This window comes from Acanthopagrus latus, chromosome 17 (genome assembly GCF_904848185.1).
Source record: "Acanthopagrus latus isolate v.2019 chromosome 17, fAcaLat1.1, whole genome shotgun sequence".
NCBI classification, from domain to species: Eukaryota; Metazoa; Chordata; class Actinopteri; order Spariformes; family Sparidae; genus Acanthopagrus; species Acanthopagrus latus.
In genome coordinates, this window is record NC_051055.1 from 30,698,468 (window position 1) to 30,719,239 (window position 20,772).

A 20,772-nucleotide genomic window follows, 5' to 3' on the forward strand; every position below is an offset into this window, starting at 1 on the left:
TGTCAGCAGATGTTTCTAAACACTCCATTTACATCGAAGATCTGGGAAACGACATCACCAGGCTTGTAGACGTACGAAGGTCAGACATCTAAGATCTGAAATGTTTTTGGGTGTGTGAGTGTTTATTCAGCCAGCAGGTCAGAACAGCTTTCAGTCTGAACACTGACACAAAGTTCACACACAGCTGAATTCAGTTGTGCTCTATAAATAAATGTGTTATTATTATTATCATTACAATAACTACTCTGTCCTCAGTTGGCTCAGACCTTCTTCTGTTTAACGTCTCCCACAGAGAAGGAGACACACAGTGGAATCGATGCCGCATCATGAATAAAATACTTGAGGTGTGACAGTAAACAACACGGTGATTAAGACTGTTTGCCTGTAAAACAGATTTCATAATCTCTTTCAGCATTTTAACCTCAGAGAAATGTTAATGTTAAATCCCAGAGAATTACACTTGGATCTTGGTATAAACCAGAAATAAATTTCCACTTTTCATCAGTTAAAGGTTTACATAATGTTCCTTTCATTACTTGATTAAGCTGTAATCTACAGACCGGATGCTGTGCGTCTCAGCTCAGTGTGCGTCTGAGATCTCAGTATAATGTTTTAATATGAAAGCCGTCACTATATCTTAATAATCTCTTTGTCAGCTCGTTGACGGCATGTGATGTAATCAAGATATGTATTCCTTCAGGGATGAAAGGACATAAAACACTGTGATGATTGGATAAATTTGCACTTCTGTCCGATGATTAGTCCAGAGGCGTCGCTCATCCTCTTTGTTCCTGTCGTGACTTAATGCCTCCATCTGTGCATCGACAAAAGCGTCTTTATCAGTGATCATTATTATTCCTCCTTTGCTGCCAGAATCATCACAGATTACATCTTCTGAGGAGAGTAAAAACATAACGATGACAACAATGGAAGCTCCAGTTAATATATTCAGTCCAACTACAACATCTGTGCAACTTAATGTTCATTGAGGCGTTAAAAATAAATTAGAGCTGTGGTCGCCCCCCCAAGGTTGTATTAAAGGAACAGTTCACCAAAAAATGTAACCTCAGGCCTCCTCTCCTCCTCCTGATGATATAAAGTCCTCCTCTCCTCCTCCCGAGGATATAAAGTCCTCCTCTCCTCCTCCCGATGATATAAAGTCCTCCTCTCCTCCTCCCGATGATATAAAGTCCTCCTCTCCTCCTCCCGATGATATAAAGTCCTCCTCTCCTCCTCCCGATGATATAAAGTCCTCCTCTCCTCCTCCTGATGATATAAAGTCCTCCTCTCCTCCTCCTGATGATATAAAGTCCTCCTCTCCTCCTCCTGATGATATAAAGTCCTCCTCTCCTCCTCCTGAGGATATAAAGTCCTCCTCTCCTCCTCCTGATGATATAAAGTCCTCCTCTCCTCCTCCTGAGGATATAAAGTCCTCCTCTCCTCCTCCTGAGGATATAAAGTCCTCCTCTCCTCCTCCTGAGGATATAAAGTCCTCCTCTCCTCCTCCTGATGATATAAAGTCCTCCTCTCCTCCTCCCGATGATATAAAGTCCTCCTCTCCTCCATCCTGATGATATAAAGTCCTCCTCTCCTCCTCCTGATGATATAAAGTCCTCCTCTCCTCCTCCTGATGATATAAAGTCCTCCTCTCCTCCTCCTGATGATATAAAGTCCTCCTCTCCTCCTCCTGATGATATAAAGTCTTTTCTCCTCCTCCTGATGATATAAAGTCCTCCTCTCCTCCTCCTGATGATATAAAGTCCTCCTCTCCTCCTCCTGATGATATAAAGTCCTCCTCTCCTCCCCCTGATGATATAAAGTCCTCCTCTCCTCCTCCTGATGATATAAAGTCCTCCTCTCCTCCTCCTGAACAGTTCTGGAGCTTCACAGTGAAACAGAGTTGCAGTGCTCTGATAAACAACTGAAGCAGCTGGAGACCCCAAACTGATTTGGAAACATGTTTCCTTCACTCTTTTCAACCCTTTCCCCCAGTTCCTAAATTGGTATTTTCACTTATTATGATGTAATTTATTGAGTGTCTTCAAATGCTTCTTATCTGTGAACTCTGTACAACCTAAGATAAAAGATGATATACTTCAAAACAACACAACCAGTAGGACAAAAAAAACAACACAAACACATCTCAATAAATGGAGAGCACAGCACCAAAAATATAATAAAAAGAACAAATACAAATTATGAAAATATGAAAATCTTTTCATAAATCAGAAGTAAATATAAAACTCTGACAGAAGATATAAGTCTCAGCTTCCTGTGCCAAAAAGAAGGAATACTCTGGCTATAATGATTTTATTATTTTAGATTCAAACAGGATGTAAACAACAGGCGGACACACTTGACCACGTGTCAGGGTGTAATTAACGTCTTTTCATATAACTTTAGGATCTCGGGGCTTCTGGAGACCTGAACTACACTGGACGAGGTCTCCAGCTACTCCAGCTGTTTAGGAAAATGCTGCTTTGTTGTGAAGCTCCAGAAAAGTTTACGTGGACTGCTTAAACTAACGAGATATTCTCATGATAAAATGACATCCTGTCACATACAGTATATAGACACCTCTCCAGAGTAAAACCAGAGCTCCCAGTGTCTGTGCTATCAACAGCTGGTTGCTGGATAACGTACTTGTTTGAAAGGGCTGGAAACTGAATCTGCATGACATCACTCACAGGGACGCATGGTGGCTGAAATGAGTCATGGCTGGCATCAAAGAGGCCTCCTGAGAAAAGCACCTAGTGTGAAGACAAACTCTTGAAGGAGCTTGGAAACGTTCAGACGGCTCACTGTGAGAATAATTACGGATGATTACCAGACGAGAAAGTTTAAGTTTCATTTCAGCTCTCCATACAAACATTTCCTCATGTTTTCTCATCATTATTATCTCATTAGCAAACAGGCTTGAGACTGGAAGAATTAAATTACAGCAGCAAAGTACCTGAAGTGATCAAAGCTGGCATTGTTAGCAAGCTCACTAACTAAAAATAGCTTTCTGCTATTTGATCATGAGTTATAAATGACTGCAATCCAAGCTTAACGCATAGAAATTGATATATGTACCTTGTGAAAACACCGTTAAAAAAACAGCCTCTGACCTTTTTGATTGTCAAATAAGTTCAGACTCTAAATCTTCTGGATGCTCAGCGATGACTGAGAGAAGCTTTTCTCTGAGCTACAGTTTGTGATCAATAGTTCGCTCTCTTCCATGTTGATTGTTTGGTGATCAAAAGTAAAAACACATTCTGAAGCCGTTCTGTTAACACACACTGATGCCAGGAAACAAACTGAAATACACTCATCAATGTTACTGGAGCTGCATCAGATGTTCCTGAAACCGCCTGGATCTGAACCAACATGGCCTGTTAGGACAGGGAGCAGAGCGCCAGCACCGGGACAGTGATGGATAGATTTTCGACCAACGCATTATGCTGCAGTTTAGCAGCAGCAGATAAACCCAGAGAGGCTGCCAAGCTGCTGGCTTTGGGTCTATTTGTGCTCGATTCAGTGTGATAGGAAAGCAAACATTATGGCAGAGAGGGGACTGACATAATGAACAAACCAATCACTTTAACTTTTATGAACTCAACAAATAAACACTGAAAACATGGAAAACAGCAACACACCAGCGTGTTAATGAGGCAGGAAGCATCCAACTCTTTACAACAAATAATCTTTGGGGATATTTTTAACATTAAAGTCACAGTTGGTTTGTTTTCAGAGCTCAGTTTGGCTATGCTATAGATGTGACAGCTTCTTAGATGTGTGGACATTAATGTCAAGTAACTATGATAAAGCTTTGTCTTTATCTTTTTGCGTATCTAAGCCAAACATTTTATATCCCTTTTAATCATTTTCATTTTCTATATTCTACTTGGGGTTTCTACAGTGCCCATTACTTTTGACTGTGACTGTCTGATAACTGTCACAGTTGGCAGCACTGTTTCTCAGCTTAAGTTCAAGGCAAACCCTTGAAGTGATTCTTCAGAAAGATGTTTGATTTCTGGGACTCAACTCAGCCTCAGTGACAGAGGTCAGTGTGAAGACAGAGGACACAGCACAGAGGTGATTTACAGCAGCTCTGACTCTGAGGATCAGAGGACAGAGAGAGAGAGAGTCCGACATCATCAACATGTGGAGCCAGAATATTTTCACATGTTACTCTGTGAAATATGACAAGAATGTAAAGAGAGAAACCTGAATTCAGATGGTGTACGGTTGGATTTATAGAGTTATTGGATTCAGTAGTGAACCGGCTGCTTTTACATCTCCCAGCTGGAACTAAAGGCTGAGAAACAGAGTGGTGTTGGGAGACAGGACGGAGTGTGTGAGGTGTGTCAGTGTCAAACATCACCAGGTTTAACCATTTTAAATGGAAGAATTTACAGCTTTCATGTCATTAATGACAGTAAATTAAATGTCTTTTCGACTGTTGGTTGGACAAAGCAAACAACTTGGAGAAGCTCTGAAGAGCATTCACTGCAGTTATGTTCAGTATCACTGTCAGAATAATCACTAAAACATTTAACGTCATCACTTTGATCTTCTGGTAACTTATGATGAGGACTGTTTTAGTTATTTCTGAGACACACATTGTTATTATAAACTATTACACTTGTTATGCCTGACATGTCAGCCTCGTTACACATCCTGTCAGCTGGTCGCTTGCTGCTAAATGAAAGCTTTCATCACATTCAGTCTCGCTTAATGAGAACCAGCAGGTAACCTTCACTAAAAAATGCATCAGTGTCCTTGTGGTCTCCAGTGAGCTGTTCCATACTTATTCAGCTATCTGCTCACTCTTAATTAGCCCTGTTAGCTGTGAAAAGCTAACTAAACTGCAACTTGGCTGCAGCTAATGAGGACAGAGCTGATTAGTCTGAGAAGCAGAGCAGAGGGGAAGCAGTCCAGTGAAAGATTAACTACTTCCAGTCTCTGGAGGAACACGAGCACTCTGGAATATCTAATTAGTTTCTCTTGTTGAGGTTCAGAGTGAATACTTTCAGTCTGCTTTCTCAAAATGTGGTTGTCTGTTTCTCCACGAGTGCAATCATCCGCGGAGCGGTCACAAGGTCTCTCTCACCCTCTTGTCGTAATTGGCCGGGCTGTTATTTACTGTGCAAGGTGGTGGGAGGTGACAGGCCAGAGGCCTCAATCACCTGGAGGGCTGTTCAATCACACAGAGTGGGCTCTGATTCCTCCACTCGGAAAGTTTGAATTACGGCCTCTAAGTTTTATGTGCCATGCAGTTACACAATTGATGGTCTCCAGTTTACTGCAGGTTGCCAGATTCAGTCTGTGAACTCTGCTGCATGTTTTCACTACACAACACTGTTGTTGGACAGGTCCAACACACAACCTCCACTTGAACATACAGAAGCTGATAATTATTACAACTAATACCAAGATTGATTTCTAACTTTAAAATCAGAATTCTGAATTTATACTTTTTTTCTTATTTTTCAGATGTTGTCCAAATCCTCATAAAATTAACATAAAAAAATACTGTTTCTAAATTGTGGTAAATGTGTACCAACAAAACTATAAACCAACCAGACACATAGCCAGGCTAGCTGTTTCCCCCTGCTTCCTGTCTTAATGCTAAGCTAGGCTAACAACAACCTCACTCGATCAGATCAGTTGACTGTGCTAAATGGAAGATGAGGAAATAAGAGTCAAATAACTGTAAGTAAATGAACTGTTAACTACTTTTGTCTATGTTTATATGTCACTACCTCCAAATGAGATACAGTTCACTGCTCAGAACGTTCGCACAAGTTTCGTCGTTTGTCGTTGCTTTTGTGTTGTTGTGTTTTCTGAGATATTTTGTGGACAGGAAACTGGGAAATATCTTCTCAGAAAAACATCTGTATTAGTGTGAACCAGACGTGAATCACAACATCCTGATCCATCTTCACTTAACACACGACAGAAAGCAAATAAGCTTCATACTCAAAATGTTAAACTATTCCTTTACAGGACATCTTTTGATGCAGCAGCGAAGAAAACATGAACGGACTGAATCCAGACCTGCTGACCCACTGAGGATACTACTGTCCCACAGACTGTTTACTTAACCTTATTTTATCCAGCATGATTCAAACTCATTTACATAAATAACATGTGCTTTCTGGAATGACTCCATATTCAAGTGTTGAGGAAACTGATAGAAGCTCAAACTGATGTTGCTGAAAACACACAAACAGCTGATGTATTTGTTTATTTCTATAACATAACACCTTGTTTGTGCAAAATAATGAACATCTGTTGTTGGCTTATCCCTACAGTTTTTTATGAAGAAAATTATATAATATATAAAGGGAGAAATGTGCTGACAAGGTGTTTGTGTGTGTGTGTGTGTGTGTGTGTGTGTGTGTGTGTGTGTGTGTGTGTGTGTGTGTGTGTGTGTGTGTGTGAGAGAGAGAGTGTGTGTGTGTGTGTGTGTGTGTGTGTGTGTGTGTGTGTGTGTGTGTGTGTGTGTGTGTGTGTGTGTGTGTGTGTGTGTGAGAGTGTGTGTGTACATGTTTTTCCTCCAGTCTGTTCCCAGTGCGTCTGGAGCATATGCCTTTGCATTAATGAGACAATCACCAGTCTGAATATGGATCAGGGAGAGTCGGGCTGGAAAAAAACAACTCCAGGACTTTTCAACATCTCTCGGCTCCTGATGTTAAAGATACATGAAACATTCTCATTAAAAATGTCTGTTTCCTCGAGGTAACTGTGAGTTTTATCTGGTCGCCTGTTGCTAAAACTTCCAGGACAGAGTCAGAGAGTGAGGAAGGAAATCGGAGAACGAGACAAAACCTAATCGGTGAACGTTTGTGTCTGACGGATTTTCACCAACAGGCTGAAGGAAATAAAAATACATCCATTTGTACAGTTTACTGCCAGACCAGCAACTACAAGCTGAATGTAGAACTGTATAAAATCACCAAACTTCCTGCTAAAACACAAAATATTCCTCTTCGTATAAAACCTACATTATAGTAGCTTATGAGCAAATCCACATATGTTTATACAAGGATTTATTTATATATTAATGATTGACAGCACTCGAATAATGTTCACCATCAAAGTGAAGCATGTTAGCAAGTTAAGATTTACACAGATGTGCTGCTGTATGTGTTGTGCTAACAATTAGCAACACACATAAAGTACAAAGTATTTGGTATAATTATTAAATTCAAATTCTATTTTATTTTAAACTTGATGGTGCGGCTGAAGGAACAGTCGGTAGGATTTGTCCTCTGGGGACCTAGTAGACTGATCAACACGGTCACAGCTTTGCGATGACATTTATACGACCAGTTTCAGTGTTGGAAGATTACTTAGAAATCGTGACTGTTCCCAGAAAACACTTGGAAAAGTTTAATGATTAAACTTTCTAAAGAAGTCCACTGATGATTCACTACAACCATTGCACCTTAGCTGATAATAGTAGGAAAAACCCTGGTTTTAATTGTACTACAGTGTCTCCACAACCACAGACGTACAGAGACAACGATGGGTCAAAGTTTAACTAGGAAGAAGCTCTAAGAATACTACATTACTGCAGTGTAGATGCTTTTATATCATGTATTGAATCGAGAAACAGTCAGTCTACGTCTGCTCAGAGGAGACACTGACCCACAGGGTTAATAAGTAGAACACAGAATAGTTATACACTATTTTTTAGTTACTCTGCATAAAGACGATCAGCTGACTGCTGCCGGAGGAAACTCAACTCAACAAACAGCGTCAGAGATGTTGGGTTTATTTTCTTCTTTTATTTCTATCCTTTATGGATTTCTTTTGGAGGAGGATTCACTCTGGATAAATGTGAGATGCTGAATACCCTGTGCACAAGATGGCAGGGTGATTTGCATGATCCAAATCAAAAGCTCAAATCAATCGATTTTAAATCTAGAAACAAAGTCATGACATTGTGATTTCTCACAGTTTATTCAGTCATGCAACATGATTCTTATGATGGATGCTCGATTTTTTCAACCAATACTGATAATTACCTGCTTCTCACAGCCGATACGTATAATAAATTCACATTTTTGTATTTTAAAAATACGTTTAACGTGTAGTTTATGCACCCAAGGGTAAAAAATCTAAGATGTAGCAGGCTCAGATGGAAGATGTATTATTGATAACTCTAATTAAAGATTTGTTGTGTTAACGTCAGTCTTTCACCCTCTTCTTCAAACACTTGTGGTTGACATATTGCAAGTTACAATTGTGTTGTCTTTTTCTGAACTGAATTCTGCAGATATTCTGTCAACTAAAGCAATTTGGCTTTGCATTATCAGTTCTATTTATCGGCTGTATTTTCATTAGCTGCCGATAACCAATAATGTAAATCTTTCATTATCAGTCCGAAATATATATCGCGCATGCCTAATTCTTATTTGTTTGAAGGGAGTCTATAATATGGGTAACTGACAGTGATCTCAGATGCAGCCTTAATTGGATCTATTAGCACAAACCTCCTGAACAGACTCTTAATCCACTGTTGTTCTCTGTGTAAGCAGCTTTGAGAGTCACTACATGTTTGATTAAGCGGACAAAAGGCAGAGACACGAGGTAAAATTAGCCTGAGTGTGTTTGGCAGGAAATACCTACAGATCTGATAGTTCGCCTGTAGTTTCCATATAAGGCGGCAGGTTCCTGACCTCTGTTAATGATTGCCCTGTCGGGAGGATTAATGCCTCTGTGGGAACCAGAGAGAGAAACTCCTGGCTGTGTTTGTTTGTGCTCTCGGCCGGTTTACACTTTGATACACCTCCGCAGATAGAGGAAGCCGCGGGCTGCGTGGTGGATTTATGACTTCAGGACTTCAGCACACTCACAAGATTCATTTTGTTACTAAAGCTCTGTCCAGGAGCACTGGAAGCAGTAAGGCTCTGCTTTTCTCAAAGTCAAATGGCCCTTAATAAATAATTTCTCACATGCTTCAACCTTGTTTGAATGCCTCTGATTTGCTTTGGTTACATATCAACTCATCACACGCTACAACACACACCAATTTATTTTAATTCCACAAATTGTGATTCGACAACAAGTTTTTTTTCCTTTATTATTTATCTGCTAGCTTTCATCTGCATTTTCAGTTTGGAATGATTTCTGTGGAAAGGTTTAGGTAAAGTGTGTGAGATGGACTGCTGGTTACGCCGAGGCAAAGAGTGAAGCTTTCGATTTACCAGTCGATTTCCAAACCTCACCTTCAGTCGTGGGCTTTGAGTAGTGTCAAAAAGAATGAGATCACGGACACATGAAGCCCAAATGAGTTTCCGATGGAGGGTGGCTGGACTCATCTGAGAGAGGGATGTCTGGAATACCCTGCTGAGCCAGCTGCCACCACAGCCTGACACCTGATCAACGATTAAGAGATGATTCAACATTTTTAGGGCTGCAAAATTAGGATTTGATTTGCCGCATTATCAGTAATCTGCAATGCTTTTCTGGTTCATCGATTAAACTGATAAAGTAGTGATTGATACTTTCCTGAAGCCAAAGTTGAGGCCAGTAAATGTCTTGTCCTGTCGAGCTGGCCTACTCTGATTTTGGCAAGAGGAAATTAAGTTTTTTGTGATGTGTTGAGTCAAGATGCTTTCTATTGCATTTCTGTAAACGCTGATAAGATGTAGTCACAGGAATTGAATCCTCTTGAGTTTCCTTCAGTGGAGCCTAGTCTCACTTCTCTGTACATTAATGCTGAAAAGTTTGATTTTATGCCTGTTTGTGAACGATAGCTGTTGTTGCGCTCTGTTTTTTGCATTGTGTTTTTGTGTCCTAATGAAATAAAAACACCATCACCCGTACACGTTGCACCTTCACCATTCTGGAAATCTGCTGCATCACTCACTGATGCAGACTTTCCACTGTGTCCTCAGGGCAGAGCCATTTACAGCACGGAGCTGATGTCTGGCCTGTGGACGCATCGATTCAGCTCATATTTCTGGCTGCTGCTGCTGCAGTGATGATGCCCTGAGGCAAAGATCAGGAGCTAATGTCGGGGTTAACTAGCTGTGCTGCCCGGCTCGCTCGCAGGACGAACGGGGCACAAATCACACGGGAGAGATGGCCGAGCGATAGGCAGAAACCGTGACGAGCAGACAGTCTGTATAACTGTGTTCACATGAGCTCAGAGTATCTGCAGCTGAGTCAACAAGAAAACATTCAACACACTGCTGCACTTTGCTTACAGTCATGACTGGATTATTGTGAGTGAGTGTGTGTGTGTGCGCACGAGAGAGAGAGAGGGATAATAATGTGATGTGACAAGATAAGAAGCTGGTGACTCTGTGACAATATATAGATGCAGTAAGATAAGATAAAGAATGACAGGCTGTGTGATTTGAGCTGTATTTGTTCAGGGAGGACTGTAAAATCTCCTAAACGTCAGCTTTTCAGGAACTAACAAACCTCGTTATAACTTGTACTGTGACAATCGTGTGTTCGTCCACTGCTTTCCAGTAACACACAGACATGTTACTCTAGTCATTTGGTTACAAGTCTTCTTGTCTTGGGTGAATCAAGTTGAGTTGAGTTGAGTCAAGTCACTGCAGTCTTACCTGCCTGATCTGGTCTTTATAAAGAGAAAGGACAAGGTAGACGTACCTGTCTAATAATGATGTCACTGGCATTTTTATCTAAACTGTTCAGAATAATGACAAGAATTTTTTTTTTTTCAATATCCAGTGATATAATACGGTGACATGAATGTGCTTGTCATGGTGATATTTGGTCTCTATAGCTACAATGCATAAATTAAAGTAACTTAACGGGTTTGTTTATCTGAGGAAAGAATTTACAGGAAGCTTACAACATCAGTCATAAAAAAACATGTACTTTTATTATGCATAAGGAACTTCAGGGTTGTCGAAATTTAAGTTGCAATTCAAAGCTTAAGTGGATTTATTGCTTTGAAAAATATAAAGTACTTACAATATAGTAAACTACACTGATGAGAAACCCATTTATAAAGTGCCACATATATTAAACCGAGCGTGCTTTCTGTCCTTCGTATCAGCGTGTTCGTCCGTGATAAGGATCACAAGCTGTAATTATAAGCATTTATTAGACGCGCGCTGCTGCACTTTGACCACTCGTCTCCTGCTGAGCTCTCCTTCTGTCACTCTGCAGTTTGTATATGTCTTATATTGTTAAATGTGTCATTTCTATCTGAGCTGAGAATAGTTCCCGCAGCCTTGACTCTGCAGGGAAAAACTGAAGAGAAGCTGAATTTGGATTTGCAGCCAAACAAGTAATTCATTATATCTAATCATAAAACAAAACTTTTTTTGTAGTTGCTAGTTTGATCAATTCAAGAAGAAAGGGCAGTCAGTCCTTTCCTGCTTTTTACTTTTGTACTAAAGAAGTATTTTCCTTCCGGTGTTGATTGATAAACCTGTAAATGCTAAGATGAGATGAGAAGGACAAATTGATTCCATTTATAGCCACAAACACACACACAGGTCAACAACAAGCTGAAGACAGGATTCTTCAAAAGAAAAGTTAAGAGTTCTCACCTGGATCTTAATGATTAAAACCGGTAAAACTGAAGGGGAAAATAGCTTTTTATTCATATGTCGTATTAGGAAATAACATGAAGAAGAGCTAAACTCAAACAAGAACTTTATATGAGGAAGCTTTTCTTAGAATCCGAGCACTGATCAGCTGTCTCTGTGCCACTGGCTCATCCATGCATCATCCATGCAGCTTTATTCATTGTGTTGCTGATATTATACGGATCAATCAATAATGAAAATAAAGCTGGTCGCAGCCCCACACACATCACACTCACACAACATGTTAGAGAGCTTGACACAAATACAATGTTGGACTGAATCCTGCGAGCACACAATGATTGCACCTGATTCCAAAGAGACCTGAGACGAGTACCGACATGGTGCAAGCCGACATGAGGATAATTAGACTTGAGCCAAAACATGGACGAACAGACGCAAACAGAGAGAGAACAGCAGCGCTGGCAGAAGCAGCAGGATGTTCCATCTATTAACCAGCAGCTGCGGTTTAAATGAGCAGCAACACGAGTCAGCTTTGTAGCTGAGAGATTAAGAAACCGTTCACACAAACCACAACACCCCAGTTTAATTTTGGGATCTTTGTGGCATCTCATCTCATCCCATGTTTCCCATCAACCTCTGTTGTCACTAGCTTACTGGGACACTCGATGGAACTCATGGAAATTAATTCTATGTGTGGTTTTCCTGCTATAACACACTGGTGCAACCAGTGTAAAGAGATAAGAGAGACTTGATTTAGTGAGCCCTCAATCCAGACTTTGCAGTAATTTTGTCTGTATTTGATCTTCTGACAGTTTACTTTGCTGACAACCCAGAGCAGAACCACCAACAACTGTTGGGGGTTTGCAGCCAATAATTGAACTGAGATGACCACCCAGATCAGGTTTTAACCAATAGGAACTGAGCGGACCTGGGAAAGCATCGAGTTCTGTACTCATAACCTCATAATCTTTCTGTGCAGCAATCAAAAGCTTTGAGCTGACCAACAAACCACATTTAGCTGTTTGGCAACTCACCGCGGCCGTCGTTGCGAACGTCGGTGAGGATCTGGGAGTAGTTGACTGGCTTGTTCTCTTCGAAGACTCTGTCTGCGAGGGTAATGTTGATGCTCTTCAGCTCCGTGAACAAACCCTCAACGGCAAAGTAACATGGCCGATCATCCACCTTGTTGTCACTGAACATGAGCATCACGTGCTCCCGCCACCCAAAGTGTTCACAGATCCGCAGGGCAAACTTCCCAAGCTTCTTGTGGGTGGGACCCGTGTTGGTGATAGACGGGTACACTCCTCCGTAAAAAGCCACGGCCGGGGCGCCCGCTGTAACCATGGGAACTTTCCAGTGGGTGGTGAAGAGGCCAACTGGAGAGGCGGTGTAGGAGCAGCCCGGCCCGATGAATGCCCACGGGTTGTGCACAAGTTTGAGGTCCACAGCCATGAGTGGGGCAACAGACTCGGAGCAGATGCCGTCTTTGTCTTCACTGTTCTTGAAAGCATAAGTGAGGTGGTGGTCAGGGAGCAAGGTGGGGTCAGCGTTTATGGTTCTGATGGCCCGCTCTAGGGCTGGACCAACGCGAGGCCAAGCCCAGGGGTAATCTGTGTTGCTCTGAGGTAAAATGACAGCCAGCGTGATGTTCTTGTGCGCCCGGTGTTCATGATGCTCTCGAGTTTGACGTCTCAAGCTGCGGTGATGAGACGATTGCCCAGCAACTGGCTGTAGGTCCAGCAGAACCAGCAGAACCAGCAGGAGAGTGGTGCCCTCTTTCCAAAAGGCCATCCTCTCCACAGCAGGAAGTCCACTTCCAGTACAGCTGAATAATTTATCCCCGTTAACTGTGGATACATACAAGAGAAACATTAAAAAAACATGCAACATGAATGAAGTCCTGTTCTGCTGATTAACCTTCAAGGATGATACAAACTTCCTCATAAAACTAAAATCTAATAACTGTCAGGACAATGAGACCTGCTTTACTTGGTCACGGTTCAATTCACTGTATAATTTTGTGCGTCAGTCCTGAGTGGCCTTTGTGAGTTTGGGGCCACGTTGAGTCGTGGGAGGAAAACTCCCCGATGCTGGGAAATTAGAGGGCAATTTTCCTGCCAGTCCTGCCCACCTCCTACGAAACAGAGTGATTTACACTGAAAGTGATGAGTGTTTTCTCAAGTCCAGTGTCATGAACATCTCAAACTGAGGGAAACACATTGTCATCCTGTAATAAAAAACTAATATCCAGCTAGACAGATTTAATGATGCTCTCATGACACACTCAGCTGTTACCTGACTAATGACTAATGTTTTTTTCTTCTTTTGAAAACTGTTGAACCCTGAAATATTTAATAATTAATGCTGACATAGCAAACCACTGATTTAGTGTTATAATTATGCACCTCTATGCTGGTTCCATACAAGAGTTTGAATTGAGAAAAGGTCATTTTGGTTTCCACTGAGACACAGAGGTGTAAAACTGGGCATCTGGAGAGAGGTGTGCATGCAGAGACTGTATTTTAGCTGCAGGCACTTGAATGTGTCGGCTCATATTACATTTAAAGCCCATTTCAGAATTTTTTGTTCAATACCAATGAAACTTTCATATGAATATCAGTCTAATCATATGTTTCATTTCACTGTCATCACATTAAAAAAACATCATCGAAAAGTGCAACTTTAATGCTTTAGATCTGAGCAAATATTGCATGTTTTACTTTATAATTGTGGCTGAAAGCTTCTCTGCAGATAAAGATTGTCAAACATTACTATGACAAGCACAGCTGCTAAGTCCGCTTATTATAAAGGGACTTTGGGCTTGTTTTTTTTGTAAAGTCGCTTGTATATATTGGTAGTCATGGATTTGTTCTTCCTTGATCCTCTTCCTATTGCATTGTATGTCATGTTGTTTTTAAGTCCTGGAACTAAAACAAAAAAGGATCATTACATATAAAAACAATAATAAATGCAATGATACAATTCAATACATTTCTAGATTCAAGGTGATATCTATGTGTGTGTGCAAAGTGGAATGATCTTGTTTTTTTATTTTTTACCACGACCAGAGAAGTCGCTTGTTTTGGGCTTGTTTTCATGGGCCCACTTGCTTGTTTCTCTCGCAAGATCTGGCAACACTGATGACAAGCTCATAAAGGCGCCGCAGGCGTTCGATGAGCCTCAACCTGCTGCAACATTAAATAATCTATTACAGAAAAGTCTTTGGCAGACCAGTGGATTTTTCAGGCTACTGACTCTACACATAGAGCTGCTGTTGTATATAAGCAGCTCACAGAAAATTGGTCAGATTGTCTGCAGCTGTTAATATGATGAGATTTACTGTGATTTTCACCTTTTTTACTACCTTTTCTGAGCCGAGACAGCGCCAATGTTGGTGCTGATGAGCGGGACGATGTTTATAGCTGAGCTTTATGACAAAGAGAACACAAATTGTCTTTTTTACTTAATAAAAATCACATGTGTGATTCATGGCACATTTCAAATTAGATCAAAACTTTATTGCTTTCTCTCTCTATTGACGACTGTACAAATGTTTTTTTTTCCAAAATGAGCAGTGTAGCAATGACATATTTTGGTTAACCTAAAGTTAGCATCTCTCAGGTTTCCCCCGACAAAAAGGGGATGGGATTGGATTTTTGATTATTACAGAAAATAATCTGTGTCAAACACAAATTCATGATACTGACACACTCTGTTGATCCAGTTAATCTCCACAGATGATGTTTGAGGCTAAATTAACTGTGTAGCAGTAAGAAGCTAATGTTAGGCTACAAACAGACGACATCACGGTCACATGACTGAAACGTCTCCACCACTAAGAGTCTTACTGCACAATTACTATCCAGGTTTTCTATAAACTGATCAGTGCACAAGTTGTAAAGTCAGAGTTAGAACAGTGTGGAACTAAAGTGGCCTGTAAAGACGGACTAGTGAGTAGATGAGTCTCCGTGTTGCTGTGAGGACGTGTAATGTCCCCGACAACCTCTGTAGTCTCATTCAGACACTTGTTAGCAACCGCTAACCATTTTTAAATACACAGAAGAGCTTTATAATTAAATTGGCATTATTGCAGCAACGGCAGGTGTATTTTTGGACTTAAGCGCTGCCCACTGTGACATCAGTCTGCTGGCAGCTTTGCCAAATAACAACACCACATAAAAAAACAATTCTTACTGCGGTCATTATCCTGCGAACCACCTACTCTCTCTGGCCGACCAAACATGCTGGGCGATGGCGTCATTAACTTTCCGGAAGAGTCATCATGCCATCAGTGTGCATCTTTGGTATTACAGCAGATGCAGGTGCTGTGATAGTGACTTAACATACATTTATTTACATAACAATCAAGATTATTACTTTCAACTGTGGGATATTTAACCATGTATTTTCTGTTGTGTTATTTAAAATATGTTATTTATTTATCTATTCATGTATTACAGACATTTAACTGAAAACACACTAAAAAAAAAAAAAACAAAAAAACGGAGTGAACGGAGGAAAAGGAGTGAACCGGATGTGCTAACATGCTAACTGATTTATTGCTACAGCACTGTAAGCTTTTCATCGGAACCCCTGAACTAAAACTTTTCCTTTTCCTGGTTGTTATAACGAGCTTCTTTAGTTCAACACTAAAATCATTATTTTTGTTTTTATATTCCTATCTGTGCTTCACAGAGTCGTCTGTGCTGGCCCTGCTGGGCTTCCATACATTAACTGTGTGTAATGGATCCGCGCTGCTTGAAAGCATCAGCTCCCTCCGGACAGAAACACGCAGCGGTCCCAACGTCAATTATCCTCTCACATGTAAATCAATACATCCTCTGAACATGATATCACGTCTCACAGTGACTTCGTCTCGTCCGTACCTCAGCGGGTGTCTGCCTCCCTCTCCATGTTGTCGGTAGTTTGGTGAGATGGTGAACTAGCTAACCATCCATGCCCGCGAAAACATGCCCTCCGCGTGCCCTCCTGCCCCGGGCAGCGCTCGTGCAGTCCCCCCGGTAATGTCCTCCGGGTGAAGGAGACAAACATAAAGATGTCGGAACTTCACTTTATTTTTGTCCAATTGTGATTTTTTTTATTATTATTATTATTATTATCCTAAAGTGGGAAGTCGTGTATAAAAGTTTAAAAATTAGTCAAAGGTAAAAACAAATCATAAAAAAGATCCCGTGATTTAAAGCCGGCGTCTCCATCATGTCACCTACTGTGTGCTCTCAAACTTCACGTGCTCACCTGTCACAAAGGTGTCCTGTCAGCCCTTCTAATGACTGGTTTAACACGACAAGAGCGTGTTGAGATTGTAGTAATCCACATAATCCACAGTGAAGGAGAGCAGGTGTGAATGAACCGCCGGACCGGCAGGTGAGCTCCAGTCACAGAGACTCTGCTGCCGCCGTGTCTCTGCTCATCCAGGAGGCAGCCAGGACCCGCTGCACCGTGCAAACCAAGATGATCGGTGGCCGAGTGTTGCTGTTAGAGCCGCTGCTGGTGGACTGAGAGACAGGACGGACTGACTGAGGTCTGTCTGGGCGGAGAGCTGCTGTGAGAGGGGAGGAAGGAGGGAGGAAGGAGGGAGGAAGGAGGGAGGAAGGAAGTCAAGTGAGATGGAAAGGAGAGCGAGCAGAGGTGGAGAGGAAAGGAAAATAGAGGAACAATTGATAGAGATGGAGATGATGAGGAAAGGAAGTACAGGGGAAAGGAGAAAAAGAGGGAGAGGAGATGAGGAAGAAAGGAAAAGAAGCCCAGAGCAAAGGAAGAAGGAAAAGGAGATAAGGAAGGAAGGAAGCACAGGGGAAAGGAGAGAAAGAAGGAGACTAGTAGGTGATGTTTAACTTATGACAGATGGATGAATTCAATTCTGATCAAAGCTTAAAGGAACAGTTAACCCAAAACTACAACAAACTGTATTCCAGAAGCCTGGACGGGCCGGTGAAGAACTTCTGTTCTGTTCTGAGTCTGATGTGACTTATTTTCGCTCCTGTGTTTACAACGTTTCACAGGATGTTTTCTTTAAGTTCCTTTATTTTGTTTCCATCCATAAAAGCATTTGAAAATAAAATTCTCCTTTTTTTTTTTTTGTTTGTTTGTTTATTTCTTAGTTTTTAACAGATTTTCCTGGACGAACATTTTTTCCCCACCAGGATTCGTCACTTCCCCGTCCATGAATCACACCATAAAACCTCCCTGCAAAAAATATTAGCAGTTGAACTGATAATGTTCTTAAATAAGGAAACAGAGGTGGTTCCATTAATCACTCTAAAGGTGGTGTAAATATGTCTGCCAGTGGACAAATCTCTGTTGTCCTTACAGTCGGTAACATATATCAGGCTGCAGTATCCAGAGTCCCGCTCGGTCCCTTTGCCCCCATTACGTCTCCCTGCCATTACGTTTTATAGCCGTGTTATCTTCCATCAGTGCAGGTTGAGGATCATCTCGTCCCCATCTCGCTGTTCCCTTTACAAGCGTTTCACAGACCAATAAAAACGAATGCCAGCACGCAGTTAAAGTGGAAAGACTACAGGAAGGACATATATAACAACAGGAAGAACAGTGGAGCTTATAACAACACTGTGCTGTCCTCCAGCTGGTTTTAATGCATGATGCATTTGTGAAGAATTTTTATGGTCTGACTCTCGAGAGACGTTTCAAAACACACTCTGGTGACTTGTTTCCTTATCATGACAGCTGAGTCAATAATCTACAGGCTGCATCGTCATTTTTACCGCACAGACTGATACCCATCGCCTCGTCTGACCCCCGACAGCAACACAAAGGATACTTAAAATATTTGGAATTGTTCTTTTAATAAGGAAATCTCAGTAGACTTTTCTCAGTGACTTCCAGAAACATTGCTGGACCTATACTGAGGAACATCCAGAATGACCCCAGGAACCTCCTCAATGACCACAAACACATGAAGGTCTTTAAGAAGGTTCTCAGGACCACTTGAACCTCCTCACTGACCATCAGAAACACCTAAACTACTGAGGAATGTCCCAAAGAGACCCCCAGATCCTCCTCGGCAGGAACCTTCTAAGAACCTCTTGAGCCCCTGGAGACCACTAAAACATACTAAAGCAACAACTGAATGATCTAGAACCAACGATAACTCCGTTAAAGAGTCCCAGAACATCTTAAATTACCACCAAACAGATGAAGATCATCAAGCAGCTTCTCAGTGACCACCAGAACCTCCTCAGCTGTTGAATTACCGGGACTCTGTCTGAAGAGAGATGGTCCAGCTTAATCAGTGAGTCAGGGACAGGTGGGCAGTGAAGAGCAGCAGCAGGTGAAGTTCAGGAAACTCTGAGGACATCTGGTGGACGAGTGGGGAACCGCAGGAGGAGCCTGTCGTCCGGTCTGTGGCCACAAGGTTCCTCCTTTAAAGATCTTTAAAAACACCCCACAGTCAGATATTTCGTTTTGTCTTGAAGAAGCTGCTCGCTCCAAATCAAACAAACAGAAACAGTACATTTGTTCGGGACTATTTTCAGCGGCGGATGAATCCATATTTGGAGTTTTTAGCGAGGTTTGTGGCAGCAGGACCGTGTGTGTTCAGTGTTTTTGATAGTTTCTCGTGGAGCTCAGAGGAAGAAGGAACATCAGGTATGAAGCTCTGGAGAGGAAGATATATTTCTGACAGTGAAGTTGGAGAAAGAGGGAACAGAGTCAGCTGACAGCGACAGCTCCTGTCAGGAGCAGTGATCCTGTAGGCGTTGGGATGTAGAGGAAAGCCATTAGCTTAACAAAGAGTGGGAGTCAGCACCTCCTATATATCCACCATGTAAACCCTCCACGTGCACTCATGTGCTGTTACCCATCAGCTCTCCTCTGAAGGGTCCAAACTACCTTTTAGCCATTAGGATCATAAATGTGTATACGTACAGATGCCGAGTAAAACAAAGGAACATTTATTATTCAGTAGGGACAAACTGGAGGGATGCAATAAAAACATTGTTGTTGTGTGTGGTATAATATGCATACAGGTTCATTATCTGTGTTATTGACTGTCCTCAGAGAGAACAGGGATGTAAGTCAACACACTGCACTCACTGTGTGTGTGCTAAACATGACAAACAAGAATATTCAAGAGTTTGTCTCAGGTGCATTTTACATGTGAAAACAGGGATTTCACATGTGCTGTAAACATCTTCCTAAATGTAGCATTATTAAGATATCTTCACTGGGAACCAAACATGAAAATTTAAAGAGTATAAACTGCTGGATGACTTCACGGTGTCGGGACATGATGTGTCATCGGGGGAGATGTCAACAGCAGTGAAGCGTCGACGCGAGTCCACCTGGAAAACTGCAGAGTGGAAGACAAACATCAATAATGGATTTTGGTTCCAGGCGACTGGAAACATGATGGAAACACGGCAGGATTTACTGTAATCATCCGTCGGTTTCTGGTCACTGGTTTCCTTGTTTTAACTGGAAACAGTTTCCCGTAAAACAGATTATTAATGGAGTGAATCGTGCCTGGAATGTAATTAATGCGGGAATCAAAGGGCAAAGTCACAAAAGGTGTTACTGAATGTATCGACTGAGCTGTTTGTAAAATGAAGGTGCTGCTAATGAAGGCATTAAGTTAAAATGTCAAGAAGGCTAATGAAGATATGCTGCTCAACGCCTTAAATTAAGGTTAATTAAGATTAAATAAGGGTATTTTTCAGGTATCATAATGTATGAAAGATTTAAACTGGACTTTATATCATCAGGAGGAGGAGAGGAGGACTTTATATCATCAGCAGGAGGAGAGGAGGACTTTATATCATCAGGAGGAGGAGGAGAGGAGGACTTTATATCATTAGCAGGAGGAGAGGAGGACTTTATATCCTCAGGAGGAGGAGAGGAGGACTTTATATCATCAGGAGGAGGAGGAGAGGAGGACTTTATATCCTCAGGAGGAGGAGAGGAGGACTTTATATCATCAGGAGGAGGAGAGGAGGACTTTATATTAACATCAGGAGGAGGAGAGGAGGACTTTATATCCTCAGGAGGAGGAGAGGAGGACTTTATATCATCAGGAGGAGGAGAGGAGGACTTTATATCATCAGGAGGAGGAGAGGAGGACTTTATATCATCAGGAGGAGGAGAGGAGGACTTTATATCATCAGGAGGAGGAGAGGAGGACTTTATATCCTCAGGAGGAGGAGAGGAGGACTTTATATCATCAGGAGGAGGAGAGGAGGACTTTATATCATCAGGAGGAGGA

General features: G+C 41.6%; 1 protein-coding gene across 2 annotated transcripts in view; it reads right to left on the reverse strand.

The window, feature by feature from the left end:
* Nucleotides 1-18,780, reverse strand: part of LOC119005588 (atrial natriuretic peptide receptor 1-like) — a 69,989-nt gene extending 51,209 nt beyond the window's left edge. Inside the window, exons 1-4 of one of the 2 annotated variants that reach the window (XM_037073347.1) lie at nt 18,698-18,780; nt 16,788-17,094; nt 16,418-16,560; nt 12,566-13,378 (exon numbers count right to left, since the gene is read on the reverse strand). In XM_037073347.1, coding sequence (XP_036929242.1) covers nt 12,566-13,322 — 757 coding nt within the window. In that variant the 5' untranslated portion in view covers nt 13,323-13,378; nt 16,418-16,560; nt 16,788-17,094; nt 18,698-18,780. The remainder of the gene's footprint in view (nt 1-12,565; nt 13,379-16,417; nt 16,561-16,787; nt 17,095-18,697) is intronic. The other variant, XM_037073348.1, reaches the window with a different exon arrangement.
* Between the last annotated feature and the right edge of the window lie 1,992 nt (nt 18,781-20,772).